The sequence below is a fragment of the Tamandua tetradactyla genome, chromosome 2 (genome assembly GCF_023851605.1).
Source record: "Tamandua tetradactyla isolate mTamTet1 chromosome 2, mTamTet1.pri, whole genome shotgun sequence".
NCBI classification, from domain to species: Eukaryota; Metazoa; Chordata; class Mammalia; order Pilosa; family Myrmecophagidae; genus Tamandua; species Tamandua tetradactyla.
Window position 1 is genome coordinate 161,403,340 of NC_135328.1, and position 23,469 is coordinate 161,426,808.

General features: G+C 39.3%; 1 protein-coding gene across 16 annotated transcripts in view; it reads right to left on the minus strand.

Moving 5' to 3' along the window:
* FGGY (FGGY carbohydrate kinase domain containing) overlaps positions 1 to 23,469 on the minus strand; it is a 515,661-nt gene that overhangs the window by 398,495 nt on the left and 93,697 nt on the right. For all 16 annotated transcript variants that reach the window (XM_077149482.1, XM_077149492.1, XM_077149484.1 and 13 more), the window contains one exon: positions 7,635 to 7,723. In XM_077149482.1, the coding sequence (XP_077005597.1) occupies positions 7,635 to 7,723 (89 nt within the window). The remainder of the gene's footprint in view (positions 1 to 7,634; positions 7,724 to 23,469) is intronic.

Below are 23,469 nucleotides of genomic sequence, written 5' to 3' on the forward strand. Positions count from 1 at the left end.
AAAAGACATGTTCAAGCCCTGACCCCCAGTCCTTTGGGTGTGAGCTCATTTGTACACAGGGCCTTCAAAGATCCTATTTGGATAAGGCCAAATTGAGTAGGAGGACCTTAACCCCATATGGCTGACGACCTTACAAGCCAAGGAAATTCAGGTACAAGTGAGCAGCAAGCAGAGAAGAAGCCAAAACTAGAAGCTAGAGAAAGAAAGAAAGATCACCATGTGATGGAGGCAGAGATTGAGCCGTCAGCAGAACTCTACAGACTTCAGAGAAAACACAGCCTTCAGATACCTTGATATCAGGTTTCTAGCCTCTGAAAATTAGACAGTAAATTCCTGTTGTTGAATCAAAACCAGTGTGTGATATTTGTCATAGCACCCTGACAACTAAGACAAATAATATCCTGCACACACCCAAAACACAAAGAATAAAATGACTCTGGAAAATAATTGCTATTTTTAAAGGGATCTCAGTTTCTAAAAATCCATAAATTCATCTCTTTTACAGAGAAGATAGAATATTTACTGCTGATCTACATAGAAATGTACGTCGTGCTAGAGAGAAAAGACAAGGGAAAATATGAAAAAATATAAGGGAAAATAAAGAAATCTGAGCTTCTAGAAATTCAGGACACTACAGAAATGTCTCAGAAATGTGAACAGATAAACTCTAAGCCAATCCTTCCAGACCTCTTCTTATATATAAGATGTCTGGTCATCAATGTCCTTTAGGCACACAGTAAATAGAAGTGAACTGAGAACAGATGAATCTCCCATAGAGATGAACTCAGCATAATTTATGCAGATATTCCATCCTCCAGGAGGTGGAGCCTAACTCCCCACTCCTTAAGAGTGGGCCAGGAAAGTGACTTCCTTCCAAAGAGCAGAGCATGGAAAGGAGGGAAAAAGAGTAACTTCCTGGTGGAGAAACCTGACAAACACAGCCTCAACAGGGTGGCCAATGTGAGCACCAGCAGTGACAGGTCATGTTGACAGTACGTACACTCGACATGGGGTGATAAAAAGAGCACTTCACCTCCATGGTCTTCCTCCCAAAATCGCATCACCTCATTCTGATCATTACAAAAGAATCAGGCAAACCTCAAGTGAGGGATGTTGTAAAAATACTTGACCAGTACTCCTTGAAACTTTCAAGGTCATCAAAAACAAGGAAAGCCTGATAAGCTGTCACTGCCAAGAGGAGCCTAAGGAGAGGTGATGACTAAATGCATGATAAATAACATCCTGATATCCTGATGGGATCCTGGTACAGAAGGTCATCAGGTAAAAACTATGGCTATACCAAAAAAAAAATGAACATCAGAAAATAATGATGCATCAATATTGACTCAGTACTGTGACAAATGAACCATACTAATGTAAGATAGTAATAACAGGGGAAACTGAGTGTGGAGCAAATGGGAACTCTCTGTACTATATTGCAATTTTTCTGTAAATCTAAAACTGTTCTAAAATGAAAAGTTTATTTTACAAAATAAGTGAACTTGGGCGGGCCACGGTGGCTCAGTAGGCAAGAATGCTCGCCTGCCATGTCAGAGGACCCGTGTTCGATTCCTGGTGCCTGCCCATGTAAAAAATAAATAAATAAATAAGTGAACTTAATAGGATATAATTTTAATAATTTATAGAAGATGGCCAACCCTTCATAACCTAGAAAAAAATTCTCTCAGTATTCATGGATAGAAAGAGTTCTACTACTTCTAAATCACTGTCAAGTTTGTATCTGTTCATTCGCCTTATCTAGATTTTGGTCCATCTTTGTATTCGCCATTAGAAAGCTTGGAAATAAATCTTCAGCCTATAATTACTAGCACTTGACTGTTAGATTCATCTTAGTTATTCTACTAATATTTTCAATCCACTCTGATTTCATTATATTTTTTTGTCAGTGTTTTTATCTTTTTTTTTTTTTTTTTAAAGAGAGGCAAGTATTTATTTATTTTTTTAACATGGGCAGCACCAGGAATCAAACCCGGGTCCTCCGGCATCACAGGCAAGCATTCCTACCTGCTGAGCCACCATGGCCCACCCAGTGTTTTTATCTTATCATATTACCAGTCACCTCAAACCTCTTTAGAAGGAAGCTTTATATTTATGAATATGCTTAATTCTTATTATACAAAATTTTATTTTTGAAATTTCTGACTTCCCATTTCTCATATTACTAAAATTCTCGACAGTTCTCCAAAATGTGGAAAATTACTAAAACATTTAGCTTCAGTTCTCGTATTTACAAGATGGAAAATACTACCTACTAGTGAAGGCACAGGAGTTAACACTTATTAATAGGCCTAGCATAGGTAAAGAGAAGGCTCAATTGCTGTCTAACACTATTATTATCATTAGCAATAACACTGCCATTAATGTAATGAAAAGAATGGAGCTGAATTACAAATAAAACAGAGGCCAGTAGGTGATTTTCTCAGTGGCCCAGGTAAACAAGAGTAGCTACCATATATATATGCGTGTGTGTGTATGTATATATATATTATATACATAAAAAATGTATTTATATAAACACATTTTTTAGCCTTTTTTTTTAAAACATAACAACATACAAATACGAACATTCTTACCATATGATCATTCCATTCTTGGTATATAATCAATAACACAATATCATCACATAGTTGTATATTCATCACCATGATCATTTCTTAGAATATTTGAATCACTCCAGAAAAAGAAATAAAAAGAAAAAGGAAAAAAACTCATACACACCATACCCCTTACCCCTCTCTCTGTCTGCTAGTATTTCCATCTACCCAATATATATTAGCCTTTGTTTCCCCTATCTTTTTTCTATACCCCTTACCACTCCCTTTCATTGATCACTAGCATTTCAATCTACTAAATTTATTTTAACATTTGTTCCCCCTATTATTTATTTATTTTTAATCCATGTGTTTTACTCATCTGTCCATACCATAGATAAAAGGAGCATCAGACACAACTTCCACAATCACACAGTCACACTGCGAAACCATATCATTATACAATCATCTTCAAGAAACATGGCTACTGGAACACAGCTCTACAGTTTCAGACACTTCCCTCCAGCCTCTCTAATACACCTTAACTAAAAAGGTGATATTTATACAATGCGTAAGAATAACCTTCAGGATAACCTCCCGAATCTGTTTGAAATTTCTCAGCCACTGACACTTTATTTTGTCTCATTTGTCTCTTCCCCCTTTTGGTTGAGAAGATTTTCTCAATCCCTTGATGCTGAGTCTCGGCTCATTCTAGGATTTCTGTTTCATGTTGCTAGGAAGGTTTACACCCCTGGGAGTCATGTCCCACGTAGAGAAGGGGAGGGCAATGAGTTTGCTTGTCCTGTTGGCTGAGAGAGAGAGGCTACATCTGAGCAACAAAAGAGGTTCTCTGGGGGGTGACTCTTAGGCCTAATTTTAAGTAGGCTTAGTCCTTTGCAGGCATACGTTTCATACGAACAAACCCCAAGACTGGGGGCTGGGCCTACTGCTTTGGTTGTCCCCACTGCTTGTGAGAATATCAGGAACTCTCCACAGGGGGAAGCTGAATTTTCCCCCTTTCTCGCCATTTCCCTAAGGGGACTTTGCAAACACTTATTCACTGTTCAAATCACTGTGGGATTTATCAGGGCATCACTCTGGACAAACCTACAAAATCTCATTCCCTACTCAAGGTTCCATGTACTTATGGTGTTCAATTAAACTGTCCACATAAGTTATATTAGGAAATGCACTAGTCAAAATATAAATTTTGTACCAAATAAACATTTTTTGCTTTAGTCTCACACGTAAATTAAAGTTGTAAAATATGAATTACCATCTATTTTCAACACCCTGCAATACCGACATTCCTTTGCTCTTCCTTATGCAAAAACATTTTAAAATTTGTACATTTACTATCATTATACATTCTAGGCATTCCTAGATTATACCATCTCAGTCTTTATCATCAATCTTTCCTTCTGATTCATTTGTGCCTGCAGTCCTCCTCCCTCTATCATTCTCACATTCAAAAGTAGCTACCATATTTCAAAGGAATACAATGATAGCTAAAGTAAGAGGGGGAATCACCAAGAAGGGAAGGAGGAGAAAAGAGAGAAAGGGAAGAAGAGGAGAAGAAGGAAAAGTGTCACCGTCAAAAGTAGGTTTGAGGGCGGGCCGCGGTGGCTCAGCGGGCAAAGTGCTTGCCTGCTATGCCGGAGGACCTCGGTTCGATTCCCGGCCCCAACCCATGTAACAAAAACGGAGAAACAGAATACAATAAAAACAAGAAAATGTTTAAAGATGTTTCCCTTCCTTCCTTCCTTCTATCCTTCCTTCCTTCTCTCTGTCTTTCCTTTAAAAAAAAAAAAAAAAAAGTAGGTTTGAAAGCTTTAAGACAAGGTGAAATCCAGGCACCTGTCAGACATGACTCCAACAGAACAACAAAAAGTTAAAGAAAAGCAAAATACATCCTAGCCTTTTGGCACTCATTTATCCAAAGCTTCCCAGACAATCACATAGAGGGGCCAAATAAACAGCACATCAGACCCTCTCCTCGGCACAGAGGACGCCAAGCTTATGTTGTGTTGCCCCAAGATCTTTTGGCACTGACAAAAATTCAGACCCTCATTCCCCTTATTCTAAAAGAGAAGGCAGTGGGAATTTTTTTTATCAAAAAACCCATTTATTGAATAAGTACCATGTGCCAATACTTTCATCCACAGTTCCTCTGATTCTCTCACCATCACTGAAAGGGTTTGCACAAGAGGAACTGAGACCAGGAAGGTAAATAATTTGCTCAAGGTTCTCACAGACAGTACACACAAGAAACACTGGATTCAGATCAGTCGAACTAGAAGATCTATGCGAGAAATTTGACATGGACTCTTCCAAAACTGACTTCAAAAAGGAAACTAAATAGAATAACAAATTCCTTTAAAACTTTTTCAGCTAGTGTTGGAAGTTTTCTATCTGCGACCTAACTCACTTAAGCCATACAACAACCCCACAGGGTAGGCACTGTCATCATCCCTATTTGAAAATTAAGAAAGCCAGAAATGGTGACTTGTTTTACCCCGATTATGCAGGCTAAGCTAGAGAAGGGGAAAAGAATTGAGAAATTAAGGAAATAATAGGAAAGAAAAAAGCAGATGTAAGATGTCTTAGGGAGAGGGCATTCATCTTTGCAAGAAAAACTGGGTGCTCTGGTGTCAGAGGTCCTCAGGCTCCACTCTACAAGAAGTGGAAATGAAAAAGAAAAAAAAAGGTTGAAACCTCTGAAGGTACTTCAAGTGTATGTGTGTGGAAGAAGAGATTATAGATTTGTCCTAATAAAAACAGAATGAGTCATGAGCATATCAACCCATAATAAGTGGCAGTGATAACTGAATAGCCAATAAATCATTTTTGGGCATAAAACTTTCTGCTTCTTCAGGGTTTGAAATTACTGCAGATCAAAGCCCCCAAGCATGTTCTGATAGGTCAACAAGAAGCTCTGCATTTTAAAATCCCCCACTAAACACCTCAGTGTCAAGTTTTATTGGCATCTATATTTTGTTAGACAATTGTCCGATCATATAACCAGCTGGGGCACTTGTTAACCATACAAATTGCCAGGTCTCCCTGGAGATTCTGATTCAGCAGGCTTAAATTGGAGGCCCTGGAGATCTGCATGTTTAATAAATTATTCAGATGATTTCCTATAATCAAGGTAGAGTGGAAAAAACTGCTTTACTATAACCCTTACAACAACCTTGCATGGTAGGTATCATGATCCTCATTTTACAGATAAGGACAGTGAGACTCAAAACAGTGAAAACACATGCCAAGGTCACACAATTAGTGTGTGGCAGAATAGAGAATTACAACTCACACTGCAACACCAGAGTGTATACACATGCCACTGCATTTAAATCTATCTGAGCCAGAGCTAAGTTCAAAAAGCCCACTCCTGCTATCTTAATATAGCATCAATAGCATCAGATATCAGGGAATGAGGGTGTATAACAACCAGAGCCATCAGAAAGAACCAAGAAGGAAGTCAAAGCACTGGGTTCAAGAACACATGGGAAAAATAAGAAGGATAGTGAGCGCCTCTTCCATCTCTCTTTTCATTATTATTCAGAAATGGAATTATTACTTAAAATTTGCTAGATTTTATCATTTTAGACAACTATAACTAAATCAAAGCAGTGCTAAAATTTGTGTTTATAGGCAATAATTTCATTTCTTTCACTACTGCACATAGGCTAAAGCACACACACACACACACACACACACACACACACACAGAGACAGAGAGAGAGAGAGAGAGAGAGAGAGAGAGAGAAATCCTTCAAGAAATAATTTTGGACAATTAACATCAAACCAAAAGAATGCCCAAAATGAGACACCCACATACTGCCCTCCCCACCAATGCTAACAGTATAATGGTGACTAATTAACTAATTACAGCTCCTGGTATAAAGTTCAGACCACTCCTCCAGAGCCTTCACCTTCAGAGGGGGTGAGTACCTGAGGTTTGCTGAGGCCATTTTTATGGACATGTGGATCTCCTACATCCGGAGACCACTGGCTAATGATCATTTAATAGGGGGAGGGAGTATTAATCAGCATGAAGAATGAGGTGCTTGTGAAACACATCCTCTACTATCCACTTTCTGGCAGTCCCTGCAGCTGAAATATCACACCCTTATCAACTCCCTACAAGGAAAGGTTCAAACACTGCAAAGTGAGACAGCAGAAGGAGCACAGTGAAAACAGTACACCTATTCCCAGCTTCCTGAGTTTAAATAAAAAGAAAAACGGAGAGGATTTAATCCTCTTTGAATGAGCTGACATTAAGATACAGCAGGTGCTTAAAAAAAAAAAGATATATGAGGATCTTGGGAACTGATCTATTCTTCACAAATCTGTCAATCCAGATTCTACATCATGTTCAAAATAAGAAGACCACTACACCTTGCACCTTCCCTGAAATCTTTGGTAAAGATGACCACAGACCTGCCATACTTGGAGATTTCAAGTCTAACCTGTCTATATATAATCCTGCACACACCACTCAATTAATTATAGTGTTTTCAACTTCACACTCAAATGAGTATTTTTTTAAAAGTCTCTGTAATGTAGTGCATACCTTATTTATAAAATTTATAATTTATTGCAAAATAGTTGGTGACTGCAATATACATACCTCTAATGTCTGGGATGATTTGGGTACACATACATAAAAAGCAAAATAAGTTTATAACATATCCATCCTGTTAAAATCAGCTTCCTTGAAAATCACACATATATCTCCCCTGTCTTAATTATAGAGAGAAAAATTTTGTTTTTCCTTTTACGCACCTTGTAAAGAGTGCCTTTCCAAATGTAGTCACATTTCACTTTGGAATTTTCACATCTCCTTCAAATGTTTCCAATTTTAATGAATGGTTGTCACCTTAGATACCCACATTCCAGGCCTCACAGGAACAATGGTGTTTGAGCATGTGCAGTAGAGGCAGAAGATGGCTTCAAGATGTTGTATGCAAAATCACATACAGATGTACAAACAGTATGTCCAAAGGGAGTTAAGAAAGCAATACACATACACCCGAGGTTGGATGACCGCAAATAAAACCCAACTTGTAATTAACATACCGTGCTGTGACACCTGTTGCCTTCCACGATAAGAAATCTGGGAGATCAAAGAAATGTCCCGCCTTATCCCAGCAAGTCTCTCTCAAGTTCTGCCAAATTAAATATATATTAGAATCAATTACTGTTTTTTTCCTACCTCTCTCCTCTTTCAATAATGTTTTTAAATTTTCAAAATAAAAGCATGACAGACAATGCCCATTAAAACAACTGTTCGGGGGCTGGGAGGTAGAAGGTGAGGTGGGGAAGGATGATACAAAAGTGATACCTATTGTCATGGTTAGGGACAGGTGTCAACTTGGCCAAGTTATGGTACCTGTTCATCTGATTGGGCAAGCGCTGGCCTGTCTGTTGCAATGAGGACATTTCATAGGATTAGGTCATGATCACGTCAGCTACATCCACAGCTGATTCCATTTGTAATCAGCCAAAGGGGAGTGTCTTCTGCAAGTAGTGATGCTAAATCCAATCATGGGAAGCCTTTTAAGGAGGACTCAGAGGAGACAGGTTGCATTCCTGCTTTGGCTGGTGAGCCTCTCCTGTGGAGTTCACCCAGGCCATCCATTGGAGTCATCGGCTTCACAGCCTGCCCTGTGGATTTTGGACTCTGCGTTTCTACGGTCACGTGAGACACTTTCATAAATTTTATATTTGCAAGTGTTCCCTGTTGATTCTGTTTCTCTAGAGAACCCTAACTAATACATCTATACAGGAAAGAAGAATTAGCACACAATTATTGATCCTTCCAAAAATAATCATAATTTCCCTTTTATCCCCCCTTGCCAACCTAGAGGAGGGATGGATGCCCACTCTATGAGTGTATTCATTCTATCAATTCAAGTGAGAGGTGAGAGGATACACCTCAAGACATGTAATAAAATTTCAAGGCTAAGCAGCTGTGACCTGGGAAAATTACAATAAAAAATTACTCCATGAAACTGAATATATCCTGCCATGTAAAACGGTCCACAAGCAGATTGGTTCCAAAGTCAGTAGAAAAGATGGTTCCTGAAAGAACTTCCCCTCTAAGCCAAAGAGAACGGTCATATGATCAAGCTATTTTTGTAAAAATTTTAAATATTGTGTTTCTTACAGTTTCTTCCACATGCTAAATGGACACATTTTTTTCTTACCTCTGAGCTTTTTCTTTCTTTCGTCACCTGTCTGGAGCATTCATTCCTCACCCACCATACTTTTCCCTCCCCCAGGATCAAAGCCCCCCTCCCCTCTTTGGTTACCTCCTATCTATCCCTCCTGGGGAAGCTTTCTAGTTTAGGTCTGGCTGCTATACAATTCATACCACCTTTTACTTCAGCCTACAATTATTTGTGGGATGTCTTTCTTTCCTGCTAGACTGTAAACTCCATGAGGTCAAGGACCTCATCAGTCCTGTTCACCATGATACCCGTCAACTATCTCCTCTCCCCACACACACAGGGGTGGACCCTCTGCTGCCAGAGGTTCCGTAACTCCCGCCACTTACCACATTTCATAGGACCAGGGATAGGCATGTGACCTACGTGAGCCTTCTCCCAGAAATGCAGACCCAGGATCTGAATGGAGCCATTTACCCTCTGCCTGTGCATGGAATCAGGGGTGAGATAAACCTGATAACTGTGAAGTGGCCATTTTTGGTCAGTATATAGAGAAACAGAATTCATAAAGAGAAGAATAAAGCAGACAGAAGCAGCAGCAAAAAGACCTCTATCCAGGCAACTTTCTAGGTCCTGATCTCGATTACTCCCTCCCTAAGAGGCTATAAGAAAAGGGAATTTATCATAAGGAACAAGGGTGTCTTTGGGAACCCAAGGGTAACAATAAACCCGTACTTGCTGCAGGACGATACAAAGTAGACAATAAACACTTGTTGAATGAATTAAAAAACATTTCACTTTCACCTTTCAACCCCTCTCATACCAGTACTTCAGAGTTTATAAACGGCTTGCACAATGGAACTACCCACCAGCCCTGGGTGCTACTATATCCACTTTACAGGAATACAAATGGCCCTTTACCCACATTCACCCTCAAATTCTGTGAGTTCTTACTATTTCAGTTACTGCTTCCATACAACTACCATGTGAATACAGACACCTATATACAGCATGAAAAGTAAGCATTACTTGTTTTAAAGCGAGTATTATTTCATTAAAACAGCAACTTTAAAAGGAGTCAGATGTAGAAGGCAACGCCTTTAAGCCAATGTTCAGTTACTGTTGCTTGTTTCTAAGTATTTGCGTGACAGTTTACATCTAAGAAAGGACCTGTCCTACACTTACTTCTCTTTGGATACCCATAGTTCTCCACATCAAACAAAGCAAAACTTAAAAGTTTACTAAATAGGCCTAGCACAGCTATCAACTAGTAGTGTCTTTATACACTAACAGGTCACATTCAGAAAATGGCAGTCTTTGAAACTACATGAGTCAAATCAGCAGTATGCCTTTTAGACAGTCCCAAAAATTGATTTCTGTGTGCTTCGTGGTTTCAGCAATCTTGGCAGTCAAGAGAGGGAGAAAAGGAAGGCTTTTCTTCTAAAGTCTCCAAAATCCAAGTCCAATCATCAGAAATGAACCACAAAACCAACCCAGTGCAGCAACAACTAGTTCTTCAAGCCAAAGCTGAGTAGTCTTTCCAAACTCAGAAAACAACTGCTACTGTTAGATCTTGTATAGGGTCATTAAAGAGCTTACATGGTGAAAACTTCCACTCTGTAGCCACACAGACAGCCACTGCAGACAAAAGGACCCAAGTAGAATGTATCAAACAAAACTTCAGGCTTCTTGTAAAAAAAAGCATACCAGAGGTGGGACAAGGGTGGGGAGTGGCAAGAGATCTAGGAAGCGTCATTTCTTCCGGAGACCACACTAGCTTAATCAGCCAAAGTCAGAGTCACCAGCTCAACCTTTCTATGGGATGAGGAACCTGAAATAAAATGTTGTTAGAAAAATGAGGTATCCTTAAGTAAGAAAGCAAACTCAGAGCAGAAGATACCCATATCCTTTGTGTTCTCTATAAAATCCAACTCTGCAGATTAGCCCCCCAAGAAAAGGGGGAGAAATTTACCTGGAGGAGAGGGAATATCTCCAGAAACCTGACCCCTTATGCCAAGATACTGACAGAACATCTATGAGGATCCCAGCTGTTCTTATGTTGGGCTACATGATTCACAAGCTCTTTGTAATCAGACATCAGATTAGCCAAGAGCATATAAGATCCCCTGGGTGAATTTTTAATCCAGTTCTAGGGAAAAATCTCTCTGCCCCTTTCCCTCCCCTGTTGATCCAGTCCTAGCTGAGGGCCTCAATCTTACTGAATAAATTCTACTCTTGTAAGGATTCAGCCTGCATCAGGACACAGTCACCATCCTCTTATACCCATCCACAGTTCACAATAATACTCTCATGCGTGTCATCTCTGAGCAGTTCAGAGGTGTGCAGGTGATATGCAATATTCCCACATTAAGAAGTAGAACATCCTTAATGGGACAAGGGCTTCACCCAAAGTCACATGTGGCTTCTAGCTCTAAAGTGAGTATCCTTTCATCCTACCATGCCACAGTCAACACTCTATGTTCCCAGGCATTCTCAAGGCTGAGGGTTTTAGGCTTTTGAAAGTATCATGATGGAAGCTTAAATTACCATTCTTTATAGAAGAAAAACAACAAACAAAATCCCTTATAAACACATTTTTTAATACAATTTCAAAAAGTGCAGAGATCTAAATTTCAATCCTGGACAATTCACTTAACTTCTATGAATCCAACACCTTCCATACACAATGGTGTACGGGTTATAGAGAGCCCAGAGCAGCTCATGAACACATGCCAACTTGAGCCATATTTCATTAAGTGACAGCTGAGACCAACTCAAACTAGGAGCCCTCTGTGCAGGAGTTAAAGCTTTCTATCCACCAGTTACCAAGCAACTAACAAAAACTAGTCTTTTCAAGACAAAACAAAATCAGCAGTGCTTTTGGGTGTATGACCTGGCACTTAAAACTTTTACATTCCAATAACAATTCTGTGAGTTAAGCAATGATCCAGGTTTAAAAGCAACCAAAGGAAAGAACTTTTCTCTCTCTTTCTCTCTCTCTCTCTCTCTCTCTCTCTCTCTCTCTCTCTCTCTCTCTCTCTCTCTCTCTCTCTCTCTCTCTCTCTCTCTCCCTCCCTCCCTCCCTCCCTCTCTCTCTCTCTCTCTCTCTCTCTTTTTTTTTTTTTTAAGAACTTCATGAAACCACAGCATTTCTTGGGAGGAGGCAAATACTCAAAGCACACCCAGAGGGTTTCAGGAGAGGGTGGAGGCAGGACAGTACATCCAAGATTTAAGGCCAGGCAGCAGCCTCCCCACTAGACTCAAGGCAAAGAGAAGTAGCTTTCTCCCATTCCTTCCTACTTAAATGTCCAGCGAAGCTATGAGGTCTCTACCAGCTTCCAGATACCCAGGGAACTTGCAGAGACTATGAGGCAGATACTGCAATGTATGTTAGGAGATGCCAGAGTCTAGGAATAGCAAGAGAAACTAGGAATGAGCAGTTAAAAAGGGATCACCTACGTATTTTGTTATTGTGAAGGCATCCTAACTGGGCTTTGTGCAGTGAATGAAAGGTAAAGAATAGAGCTCACTAATTCCTCACTCAAGAAATGACCCTGCCTGAACATTCGAAGTACTCACAATGTTGTTTTCCAGCAAAACTACTAATGAAAAAGCAAAACCTTATCCTCATTCTGTGTACAAGATTCCAAATCAGGGTACAGGCAAATAGCCCACAGAAGAAAGATGTTTCACAGAGAAACTTAATCCTTAACGTCATTCTTAAAAGAAAAATTATGCTGAAAGCAGGCAGTGGGTCAGAATCCCTGACCAGAAACTTTCCAGAATGAATGAAACAATTATGTGTTTCAAACTTGCATCCACAGAGAAAAAGACCAAACACAAACACTGGAAATAATTCAAGTCAAATAGACAGATTTTAAGCTCAGAGATTTGTGCTACTCCAGGCATCTATATAAAACCTTAAAACTTACCATCCCATTCCTTTGTTTAAAATGGTTCGATAGAGCCTCAATTTCTTAGCATGACTTTCAGGACATTTAATCTGGCTCCAACTTGGCCATTATCATTATTATGATGACTTTCTGGGCTCCTCTCCCATTACCCCTATCCTAGCACTCTCCACTCCACTGTCACTTAATTTCTTTTACTTCCCCCAATGCATTACGGCTCTTTCCACGCCTCTGTTTATGAGGGTGCCTTTACTAGATTGACTTCTCCATCTTGACCCCTTATCAAACTCCAACCTGTTATTCAAGATACAGCTCAAATGTCACCTTTTCTGTGAATCCCCTGATTCTTCTCTACTACCACTTAGCATGTAACATCCTAATTACATATTTATGTGCCTGAATCCACCTCAAAATGACAAATTTCTGAAGGGTAAAAGTCAAGTCTAACTCATGAAAAAAAAATGCAAGAAGTTTCAGGTAAAAGTCAAGTCTAACTCATGAAAAAAAAATGCAAGAAGTTTCAGGAGTATAAGGAGATTTAAAGCCAGGTCCTTTTAAAAGAAAATTACAATGGAGCAGTAGAAAGATGTGTGTAGAGGAAAAGGTAATTAACAAAATGATGTATGACAATAATGTAATGAGCCTGATACCAAGGTTTGGTGAGTCAGCCTCATAACGTTATCGTAATATTTTGTGTGTGGCCATATATCTGCCTCTAATGAGTAATCATAGACAAGATTCAAAGAAGGGAAAAGGCTTTGGAGCTGTGGTAGCTAGAAAAGCCTTCTGGGAAGAGAAAATTCAGTTGAAGCCTAGAGGTCAAGTAGAATAAATATCTATGCTATTGCTGAGAAGACACCCAAGAAACAAAAATCTAAATTGTCAAGACAGATTATATCTATCAGAGAAGAATTTGTTTCACTGTACCATCACAAAATTTATCTGTAAAATGAAATAATTTCATTAAATAATTTAAATTATTTCATTTTCAAAACTTGGATTGTTTATATGTCTTAAGAATGTTTGTACATCAAGAACGTATGTTTGTTCGTTGTTTATAATAAAAATATTTAAAAAAAAAAAACAACTGGATTTATATGCAACCCCCACCATCATCTCTCCTGGAGTTCCACAGTTGTACAGAAAGTCAACTTTTACTCCCCACTAGAGTTGACTTCCCAACCATAAAAATGGTATCATTATCATGAAAACTGGTCAGCTGACTTTGCTTAGGAGGATAATACCATTACATATATTTGGAAAACAAGGCTGTGGTACGTGGGGGTCTAAGAAGTTTGGAGTCAGGCAGATTTGAATTTGATTACTGTCCTCACCGCTTCCTAGTTATATATCTTGAGGCAAATTACTTAACTTCTCTAAGCCTCAGTTTCCTCATTACTAGCATCTACCTCATAGGATGTTGTGAGAATTAAATGTGCCTGATAAATCAACAAGATTCACTCTACTGCTACAAAGTTTCATATTTTTCAAAGTGCTTTGACTTGGATGATCTCATCTGATCTGTATAATTCTTTGAGAAAAAGAAGGCAAGACATTATAAACCTCACCTTGGCACTTAAGAACTGAAGCCCAGAGAGGAACTATGACAGTTCCAAAGTTAAGTGGCAAGAAAGACTAAAATTTGGATCTCTAAGGCCAAGTGCAGTGCTGATCCATGTATATTCCATGATCCATGTATATTCCACCCTACAACATAATAAAATGCAGAAGAGCTAGGAGGAAAAGAGAAAGATACCATAGTGACAAAGATAATACAATTCCTTGCAGGTGGTAGTATTTGTGCAAGGGGAGAAAACCAGCAGAGGAGGGAGAGAGAGAGAGTCCTGACATACCGAGAAAGATTTGGGATGAGTAAGAAAGTCTTGGAGTGGACAAACAAAAAAACATTTGGGCAGGTACAAAAGGTGCAAAGGTGAGGAAGATTTCCTTGCAACCAGCAATTTGTCAAATTATGTAACCCAATAAGCACATGTTCTTAATCTTAATCCAAATCTCAAACTCTAAATCAAACTCTTCTCTGAGACACTTTTTCCTATATACCTCTAACTCAACACATCCAAGGTAGAATCTCATCTTCCCAAATGTGTTACTCTCCTCCTTGATTCTCTGTCAGTTACTCCAGTTACCTAAAGAATTATCTTCTACTTCTACTTCTCCTTTTCTTTCACTCATTACATCCAATCATCCTTCTAATTTAAACTCCCAGTTACTTCATGACTGTTCTCAACTCTTCACTGTCCCATTTTCTGTCCATCATATTCTATCACATGGATTATTCCTATAACATCTGTGGTATACTACAAAAGTGGTCAGAATTCTTCCTCTCCCAGTATTTATGCCCTTTGCATTATGACTCTGCAGCTCTTCCCAATAAGAGGTGAGATCTATTTCTACATCATGTGACTGGTCTTATGACTTGCTTTGACCAATGGAAGGAAGCGGAAGTACCACTGTGCTACTTCTGAGTTGAAGCCTCAAAGGATTTTGCTTCTCTCTTCTTGGAATGAGGTGCCAACATGTGAGGAAGCTCTGACTAATCTACTTGAGGATGAAGGAACACATGGAGCAGAGATAAACTATCCCAGCCAAAGATCCACACATGAGAGAGATGGACAAAGCTAAAATCAGCAAACCCTACCCAACAGTTCTCCACAGACTCTTGAACAAGCTGAGCAAAGACCAGAAAAACCACCTATCTGAGCCCATTCCAAACTGCTAATCTGTATAATGGTGAAGTAAATAAACATCTATGTAAAATGTACCTGGCAGTATAAGTAAATAAATAAATAGTTGAATAAGTATTTATTTGGTTTCACCTATTTGTAAGGTACTATGCTCAGTGCTAGGGAAAAAAGAGTAAACAACCCCTGCTCACAGGGAGCTTTCTATCTAGTATGCTTTATACATTTCAAAAACTTTCTACTACCTTTCGGGTTAAATAGCAAATTCATTATCATCGCATATATGACCCAGGCCTTACTTTCCACCTTCATTTCTAACTACTCCCTGATACACTACTGTATAATTACCCACATACATTATGCTTTTCTCACCACTGTATCTTTACTTACTGACTCAACTAAGGTTTATCACCTCTATGAACTCTCTCCTGAATCCCCTAAGCTGAGTTAGGTGTTCCTATACTATGCTTCTGTAATAATCAGTGAATATTCCTATCACTGTACTTTCCATAATGTGTTTATGTGTCTGCTTCCCTTACTAGACTGAAAGCTCCTAAAAGGTAGGGACTGTGATTTGTAATCTTTCCATTTCTAGGACCCAGCATTGTGCATTGTGTCTGATATACAGAGGATGTATAAAATTAGATGAATGAATGAATAAATGAATGAAAATATAGAAACTAAATAAGAGTTTATGGAAATGAAAATAAGGAATGAATGGATAAATGAATGAGATTGTGAATAAGAACACTCCTAGTTTCTTCTTTTTTCATTCAAGTTAATGGCTTTTCATAGCCTGTTTCAGGAGCAGAGACATATTCTAGCCAAGCTAGACTGCCAGGAAGATAAATTTGTCTACTCAGGGTGAACAGGTCTTTTGGAGAAGTTTCATTTTAATTGGAAAATGGATTCATTCACTTCCTGGCTTAGATTCCTGGGTCAGTGTAGAATCACTGATTCAAATCAACATGCTGAATGGCTGCCAAGCATTGTTGGAGAGGGGGTTGTGGCGGGAAAAGTGCTCCATCAAATGTCAAGTGCTTGGGATATCCGAGGACAACCTACTGTCAGTTCCAGGCTGGCAGGCTCACATGGCTGCCGATTTTTCCTTCTGCACTGGATGTCCATCAATCCAAACTTTATTTATCCCCAACCCATAAAGGATGGGTGTACTTTATTGTTCCAACTGACATTTCTTTTTGTTTTTTGGGAGGTAAGTATATCCTTAACTTGCTTATTTATACCACTGTATTCCATTGTCACTTCCTACTGGGCACAGACAAGGGCCAAAACTGAGAAATTCCTTCATAATTCAATTAATAACATAAGATTAGTACATCATAACTCTTCAGGAACTCTTTAGAAACATTTCTTGCATCTTCTGTCAAGGGGCTTTGCAGAAGGTGTTGGACTTCTCTTTCGTCTCAACTCTCAATACCTTCTACTCATCAGCAGCCCCACAGTCCCCATTTCTCCAAACAGACTGATCCAATGGCAGTTCTCCTGATGTAGTATGCTACTGTACATTGAATTGTCTATTACATTTTGTTCCCTCTACTACAGGTAGCACAGCACAGCAGCTATGAGCATAGGCTCCAGTGCCAGACTGTAAAGGTGCTATCCTGTCTCTGATACTACATAGCTGGTTCTAATACTTGATCAAGATACTTAACTGCTTTGTGTTTCAATTTCTTCATTCTATATTATTACCAAAGACAATAACAGTACTTATTTCATAAGGTTATTGAGGAATAAAATCAGGTAATAAATGTAAGATGTGTAGAACAGGCTCTAGCAAATAGTAAGCACTTTTTTTTTTTTTTTTCTTACATAGGCAGGCACCGGGAATCGAACCCGGGTCCTCTGGCATGGCAGGCGAGCATTCTTGCCTGCTGAGCCACCATGGCCCGCCCGTAAGCACTTCTTAAATGATTATTTTTATTACTACACAGAATATCAGTTCAACTACACCTTTCCATCTCCAGGAAGGAAAAGGTGCTTTGGAGTCTGATTTCTTAGTTCAAACCTTGGTTCTTCTACTTATCAGTGGCCTTTTAGCCACTAATCACTAATGGTACTTTTCACATTTATAGCAATGTTTAACTCATAGTATTATTGGCTGAATTCAATACAATGAGATTGTATATGTTAATGTACCCAGACCAGCACACTTCCAGTAAATATTAGTTTCCTCCACCATTATCATCACAATTATATAGGGCCTACCTATCTCCCCTACTAGACTCCTGGCTCTTTTAGGCAGAGATTATAATTTATTCACCTGTATCCCTAGAGCAAACATCAATGAAATACCTATTGACCATGCATCAAGACCTGGTCTGTGGCCAGGTGTGCTCTATCTAGATACGAAGGTAAAATATGAACGGCAAGAACATCCTGGTCTCAACCCATATGTGGCCTGTTGGCTAGGTGGAACAAAGAATGTACATACATGAAACAATCAAGAGGAATGTATAAAATAATACAAAGTAATATCAAGTTCTAAAATAGCTAGATTTAGAAATTGAGAATTCTGAATGATCATGAAGAAAATATATTGCTGTGGTACAGGTAGAGGAAAGGTATTTGATAGGAGGTGGTGTCCAATCTAAGCTTTCAGGCAAGGCAAAAACTAAGGAACATGGAAAGGAAGGCAGTCCAGCATGGTCAATTACCTGAGCAAAAAAAATGTGAGAAGAATCAACTGCAGGGGTTTCCGGGTCTAGATGGCAGCTTAATAACGTGCGCGTTTTAGTTCGTCCTCCAGAACAACTACTAAATAACCAGAAACAGCACAGAACAGCTTCTGGGGCCACGTCAGTGACCAGACACACAGTGTACCCCAGTCTGGATCAGCTGGACCAGCTGCAAGCACCCCCAGAACTGTGAGTTTCCAAAGCTGCGGAGGCCAGTGCCCCTCCCCCACAGGCCACTTCCCAGAGGGGAAAGGAAAGGACTTTACCAGCAGCAGGGACTGGGCACAATCAAACTCCAACTGTGAAACTAATTAACAAATTCTGACTACTAAAAATAGGCCCCCAGCTTAAGTGAACCTGATCAAAGTGGAGATTGCTCATTTTTGCCCCGGCACCAAGGGGGCAGGACTGACAGAAAAAGGGGGGAAAAAAAAGAAGGAAACAGAGGTTTTTGTGGCTGTGTATCTACAAAGGCTTGAATGCCTCTGGATACAGTGGCAGGACTTTTCAGGCTGCAACTGCCCCAGACATAAGCAGAAGTGAACTCTTTTGGGGACTTATCTGGAGCTTGTGCCTTCCCCAGAGGAGGGGTGAAGCCCTACCCAGGTGGAAGCCCTCCATCAAAGAATTCAGACACCAGGGCTTGGTAATTTGAAGCCATTAAAACCAGCCTACAACCTCTCCTCTGTCTCCACCATGCCCTCAGCAGGGAGAGTCTGCCAAAATTAAAGGTATTGCATCATCTTAGGCTGGTGGGACCTGCAGTCAGACAAGCACCACACACAGGGCAGGATAAGAAAAACAGAGTCCAGAGACTTCACAGGAAAGTCTTTCAACCTGCTGGGTCTCACCCTCAGGGAAAACCGACACAGGTGACTCTTTTCTCCTGATAGGAGGCCAGTTTGGTCTGGGAAAATCTGGCTGGGGTATATAATATCTAAGTAGACCCTCCAAAGTGTGTGGGGGGGGGGGGGGAGGCACCACATAAGCAGGGCAAGAAACAAGAAAACAAGAACTGAAAAATTCTCCTCTGTTAAACAAAACTTAAGCTAAAGGTCCAGATAAAGCTGAACAGAATGTCAAAGAACAGATGGACAACAAATTCATCCAGCAAGAAAACCCTAGATAAAAGAAGTGAAAGCAATCTCCAGAATAAACTAATTAAGGTAATTAAATGCCTAGACACCAGCAAAAAATAACAAATCACACTAGGAAAATTGAAGATATGGCCCAGTCAAAGGAACAAACCAACAATTCAAGTGACATACAGGAGCTGAAACAATTCAGAATGTGTGAACAGACATGGAAAACCTCATCAAAAACCAAATCAATGAATTGAGGGAGGATATAAAGAAGGCAAGGAAAGAACGAAGAGAAGAAACTGAAAGTCTGAAAAAACAAATCACAGAACTTATGGGAATGAAAGACACAGTAGAAGAGATGAAAAAAACAATGGAAACCTACAATGGTAGATTTTGAGAGACAGAACATAGGATTTCAAAACTGGAGGACGGAACATCTGAAATCCGACAAGAAACAGAAACTATAGGGAAAAAAATGGAAAAATATGAGCAGGGACTCAGGGAACTGAAAGACAATATGAAGCGCATGAATATAGGTGTTGTGGGTGTCCCAGAAGGAGAAGAGAAGGGAAAAGGAGGAGAAAAACTAATGGAGGAAATTATCACTGAAAATTTCCCAACTCTTATGAAAGACTTAAAATTACAGATCCAAGAAGTGCAGCGTACCCCAAAGAGAATAGATCCATATAGACATACTCCAAGACATTTAATAATCAGAATGTCAGAGGTCAAAGAGAAAGAGAGGATCTTGAAAGCAGCAAGAGAAAAGCCATCCATCACATACAAGGGAAGCCCAACAAGACTATGCGCAGATCTCTCAACAGAAACCATGGAGGCGAGAAGACAGTGGGATAATATATTTAAGTTATTAAAAGAGAAAAACTGCCAACCAAGAATTCTATATCCAGCAAAATTGTCCTTCAGAAATGAGGGAGAAATGAAAACATTTTCAGACAAAAAAATCACTGAGAGAATTTGTGACCAAGAGACCAGCTGTGCAAGAAATACTAAAGGGAACACTAGAGACAGATACGAAGACAGAAGAGAAAGTTGTGGAGAAGAGTGTAGAAAGGAAGACTATGAGTAAAGGTAAAAAGAAGGAAAATTAGATATGACATATAAAATCCAGAAGGCAAAATAGTAGAAGAAAGTTCTACCCATGCAGTAATAACACTGAATGTTAATGGATTAAACTCTCCAATCAAAAGACATAGTCTGGCAGAATGGATTAAAAAACAGGACCCATCTATATGCTGTCTCTACTCAAAGGACACGAGGCCAAGGACACAAATGGACATTTACACACCAATGTTTATAGCAGCATTATTAACAATTACCAAGAGATGGAAACAGCCAAAATGTCCATCAACAGACAGTTGATTAAACGAACTGTGACATTTACATAAGATGGAATATTATGCAGCTGTAAAACAGAATAAAGTTATAAAGTATGTAACAACATGAATGGACCTTAAGGACATTATGCTGAGTGTGATTAGCCAGAAACAAAGGGACAAATACTGTATGGTCTCACTGATATGAACTGACATTAGTGAATAAACTTGGAATTTTTCCTTGGTAACAGAGACCATCAGGAGATAGAAATAGGGTGAGATATTGGGTAATTGGAGCTGAAGGGATACAGATTGTGCAACAGGACTGAATATAAAACCTCAGAAATCGACAGCACAATACTACCTAACTGTAATGTAATTATGTTAAAACACTGAATGAAGCTGCATGTGAGAATGATAGAGGGAGGAGGGCTGGGGACATAAATGAAATCAGAAAGAAAGCTAGATGGTAAAGATCGAGATGGTATAATCTAGGAATGCCTAGAGTGTATAATAATAGTGAAATGTACAATGTACAAATTTTAAAAATATTTTTGCATGAGGAAGAACAAAGAAATGTCATTATTGCAGGGTGCTGAAAATAGATGATAATACTTTAAAATGTCACCTTATGTTTGAGACTAAAGCAAAAAATGTTTATTTGTTACGAAATTTAGATTTTGACTAGAGCATTTCTTAATATAACTCATGTAGATAGTTTGATTGAATGTCATAAGTACTTGGAATCTCAGGTAGGACATGAGATTTTGTTGGTTTGTCCAGAGTGATGCCCCGATGAATCCCAGAGTGATTTGATCAGTGACTGGAAAAGTATTTGAAAGCCCCCTTCGGGAATGGTGAGAGTAGGGAGAAATTCAACTTTCTCAAGTTGAATTCTTGATATTCTCACAAGCAGTGTGGACAACCAAAGCTATAGGCTGAGCCCCCAGTCTTGGAGTTTGTTCATATGAAACTTAACCCCACAAAGGATAGGTCAAGTCTACTTAAAATTTAGGCCTAAGAGTCACCCCCAAGAGAGCCTCTTTTGTTGCTCAGATGTGGCCTCTCTCTCCAGCTAACATGACGAGCAGTCTCACCACCCTCCCCCTCTCTGCGTGGGACATGAATCCCAGGGGTGTGAAACTTCCTAGCAATGTGGGACAGAGATCCTGGAATGAGCTGAAACTCAGCATCAAGGGACTGAGAAAAACCCTAGAATGAGCTGAGAATTAACAACAAGAGATTGAGGGAACCTTCTCGACCAAAGGGGGAAGAGTGAAATGAGACTAAGTATCAATGGCTGAGAGATTCCAAACAGAGTCCAGAGGTTATCCTGGAGGTTATTTTTATGCATTAAGTAGATATTACCTTGTTGTTCAAGATGTAGTGGAGAGACTGGAGGGAACTGCCTGATAATGCAGAGCTGTGTTCCAGTAGCCATGTTTCTTGATGATGATTGAACAATGATATAGCTTTCACAATGAAACTCTGTGAATGTGAAGACCTTGTGTCTGATACTCCTTTTAGCTACTATATCAACAGAAGAGTAGAACATATGGAATAAAAATAAATAATAGGGTGAACAAATGTTAAAATAAATTTAGTTTGAAATGCTAGTGGTAAATGCAAGCGAGGGGAAAGGGATATGGTATGTATAATATTTTTTTTTCTCTGTTATCATTTTACTTCTTTTTCTGTTGTCTTTTTATTTCTTTTTCTAAATCGATGCAAATGTTCTAAGAATGATGAATATGCAACTATGTGATGATATTAAGAATTACTGATTGTATATGTAGAATGGAATGATATCTTAATGTTTTGTTTGTTAATTTTTTTAATTAATAAAAAAAGTTAAATAAATAAATAAATAAAAGAATCAACTGCATCCATGGGCATTCGGGAAGGAATTGTGAGAAGCTCAGTCTAAGAGATGTGTGCTGAGATGCAGTAAGAGGTAAATGTGGATATGTGTTATACACTCAGGTCAAAGACAAATGGGAACCACAATCATTGTTCAGCAGAGGGTTATTTGTGAATACAGTTTTAGAAAGGTTAAGATAGCAACAACCTGCTAAGCAGCCTGAAGAGGAGAAGAAAGAGGAAGCAGAAAGATTGGCTTCCAATATACATTTCTGACACAAAGGGAGGAGAAAGGGCATAGAGAAAAGAAGAAGGAAAAATGGATGCAAAAGAGAAGATGAGTAAGAAAGATGAAGCAAATAAAAGAGGAAAAAGGAGAAGAAAATAGCAAAAAGCAAAAAGATGGACAAAGAAAGGGATAATAGAGTGAAGAAAAAGAAGCGGTCAAACATGAGAAATGAATAAAATGAAAAAGAAAAAAAAAAGGAGAGAAAAAGTAAAAGGTAGAAAAGGGAGGTAAAAGAGGGAAAAAAAAGTGTAGAAAACAACAGTAAGACCACAGTAATGTCCCCGACAAGGAAAAATATTAAGAAGAAGGATGAGAAGCAGAACTCTGGGTCTGCAGGCTGACTTTCCTCTGGGTGAATGAGGTCATAGCTGATGTCACTGGCTCTGAGTCATACGCCCACCAAAATGAGAGGCAGAAAAGGCACTTCTGTTATTCAGTTCCACCCTCCTGGCCAACAGGGGTTAATTGGCTGCTTTATTCTCCACAGCACTGTCTAGTCTAGTCTTGAGACACTTGAAATGAGGACAGCTTCTTCTGCCCAGAGAGGACACTGCAGCCACATGAGGGCTCACAGTTCACCCTCCACTAAATTTTCAGGTCCAGGACATTGAGATGGGAGGATCAGTAAAGGTGCAGTAAATGGCCTTGGCCTTTTCTCAGATTGTAGTAGAGCAATGTAGCTCCATCCCATAATGTCCCAAAAGGAAATTCCCATAATGAGCAGTGTTCAGTACAGAAAAAGGATTCAAAAAATGCCTTTTCACTGACTCATTAAATCACTTGCTCACAGTCTCAGCTTAGCCATACTATACTTGAGACCCACGGAGGTCTTATTTTCTCAGGTTGCCAGACTTTTCTCCATGCAATTCC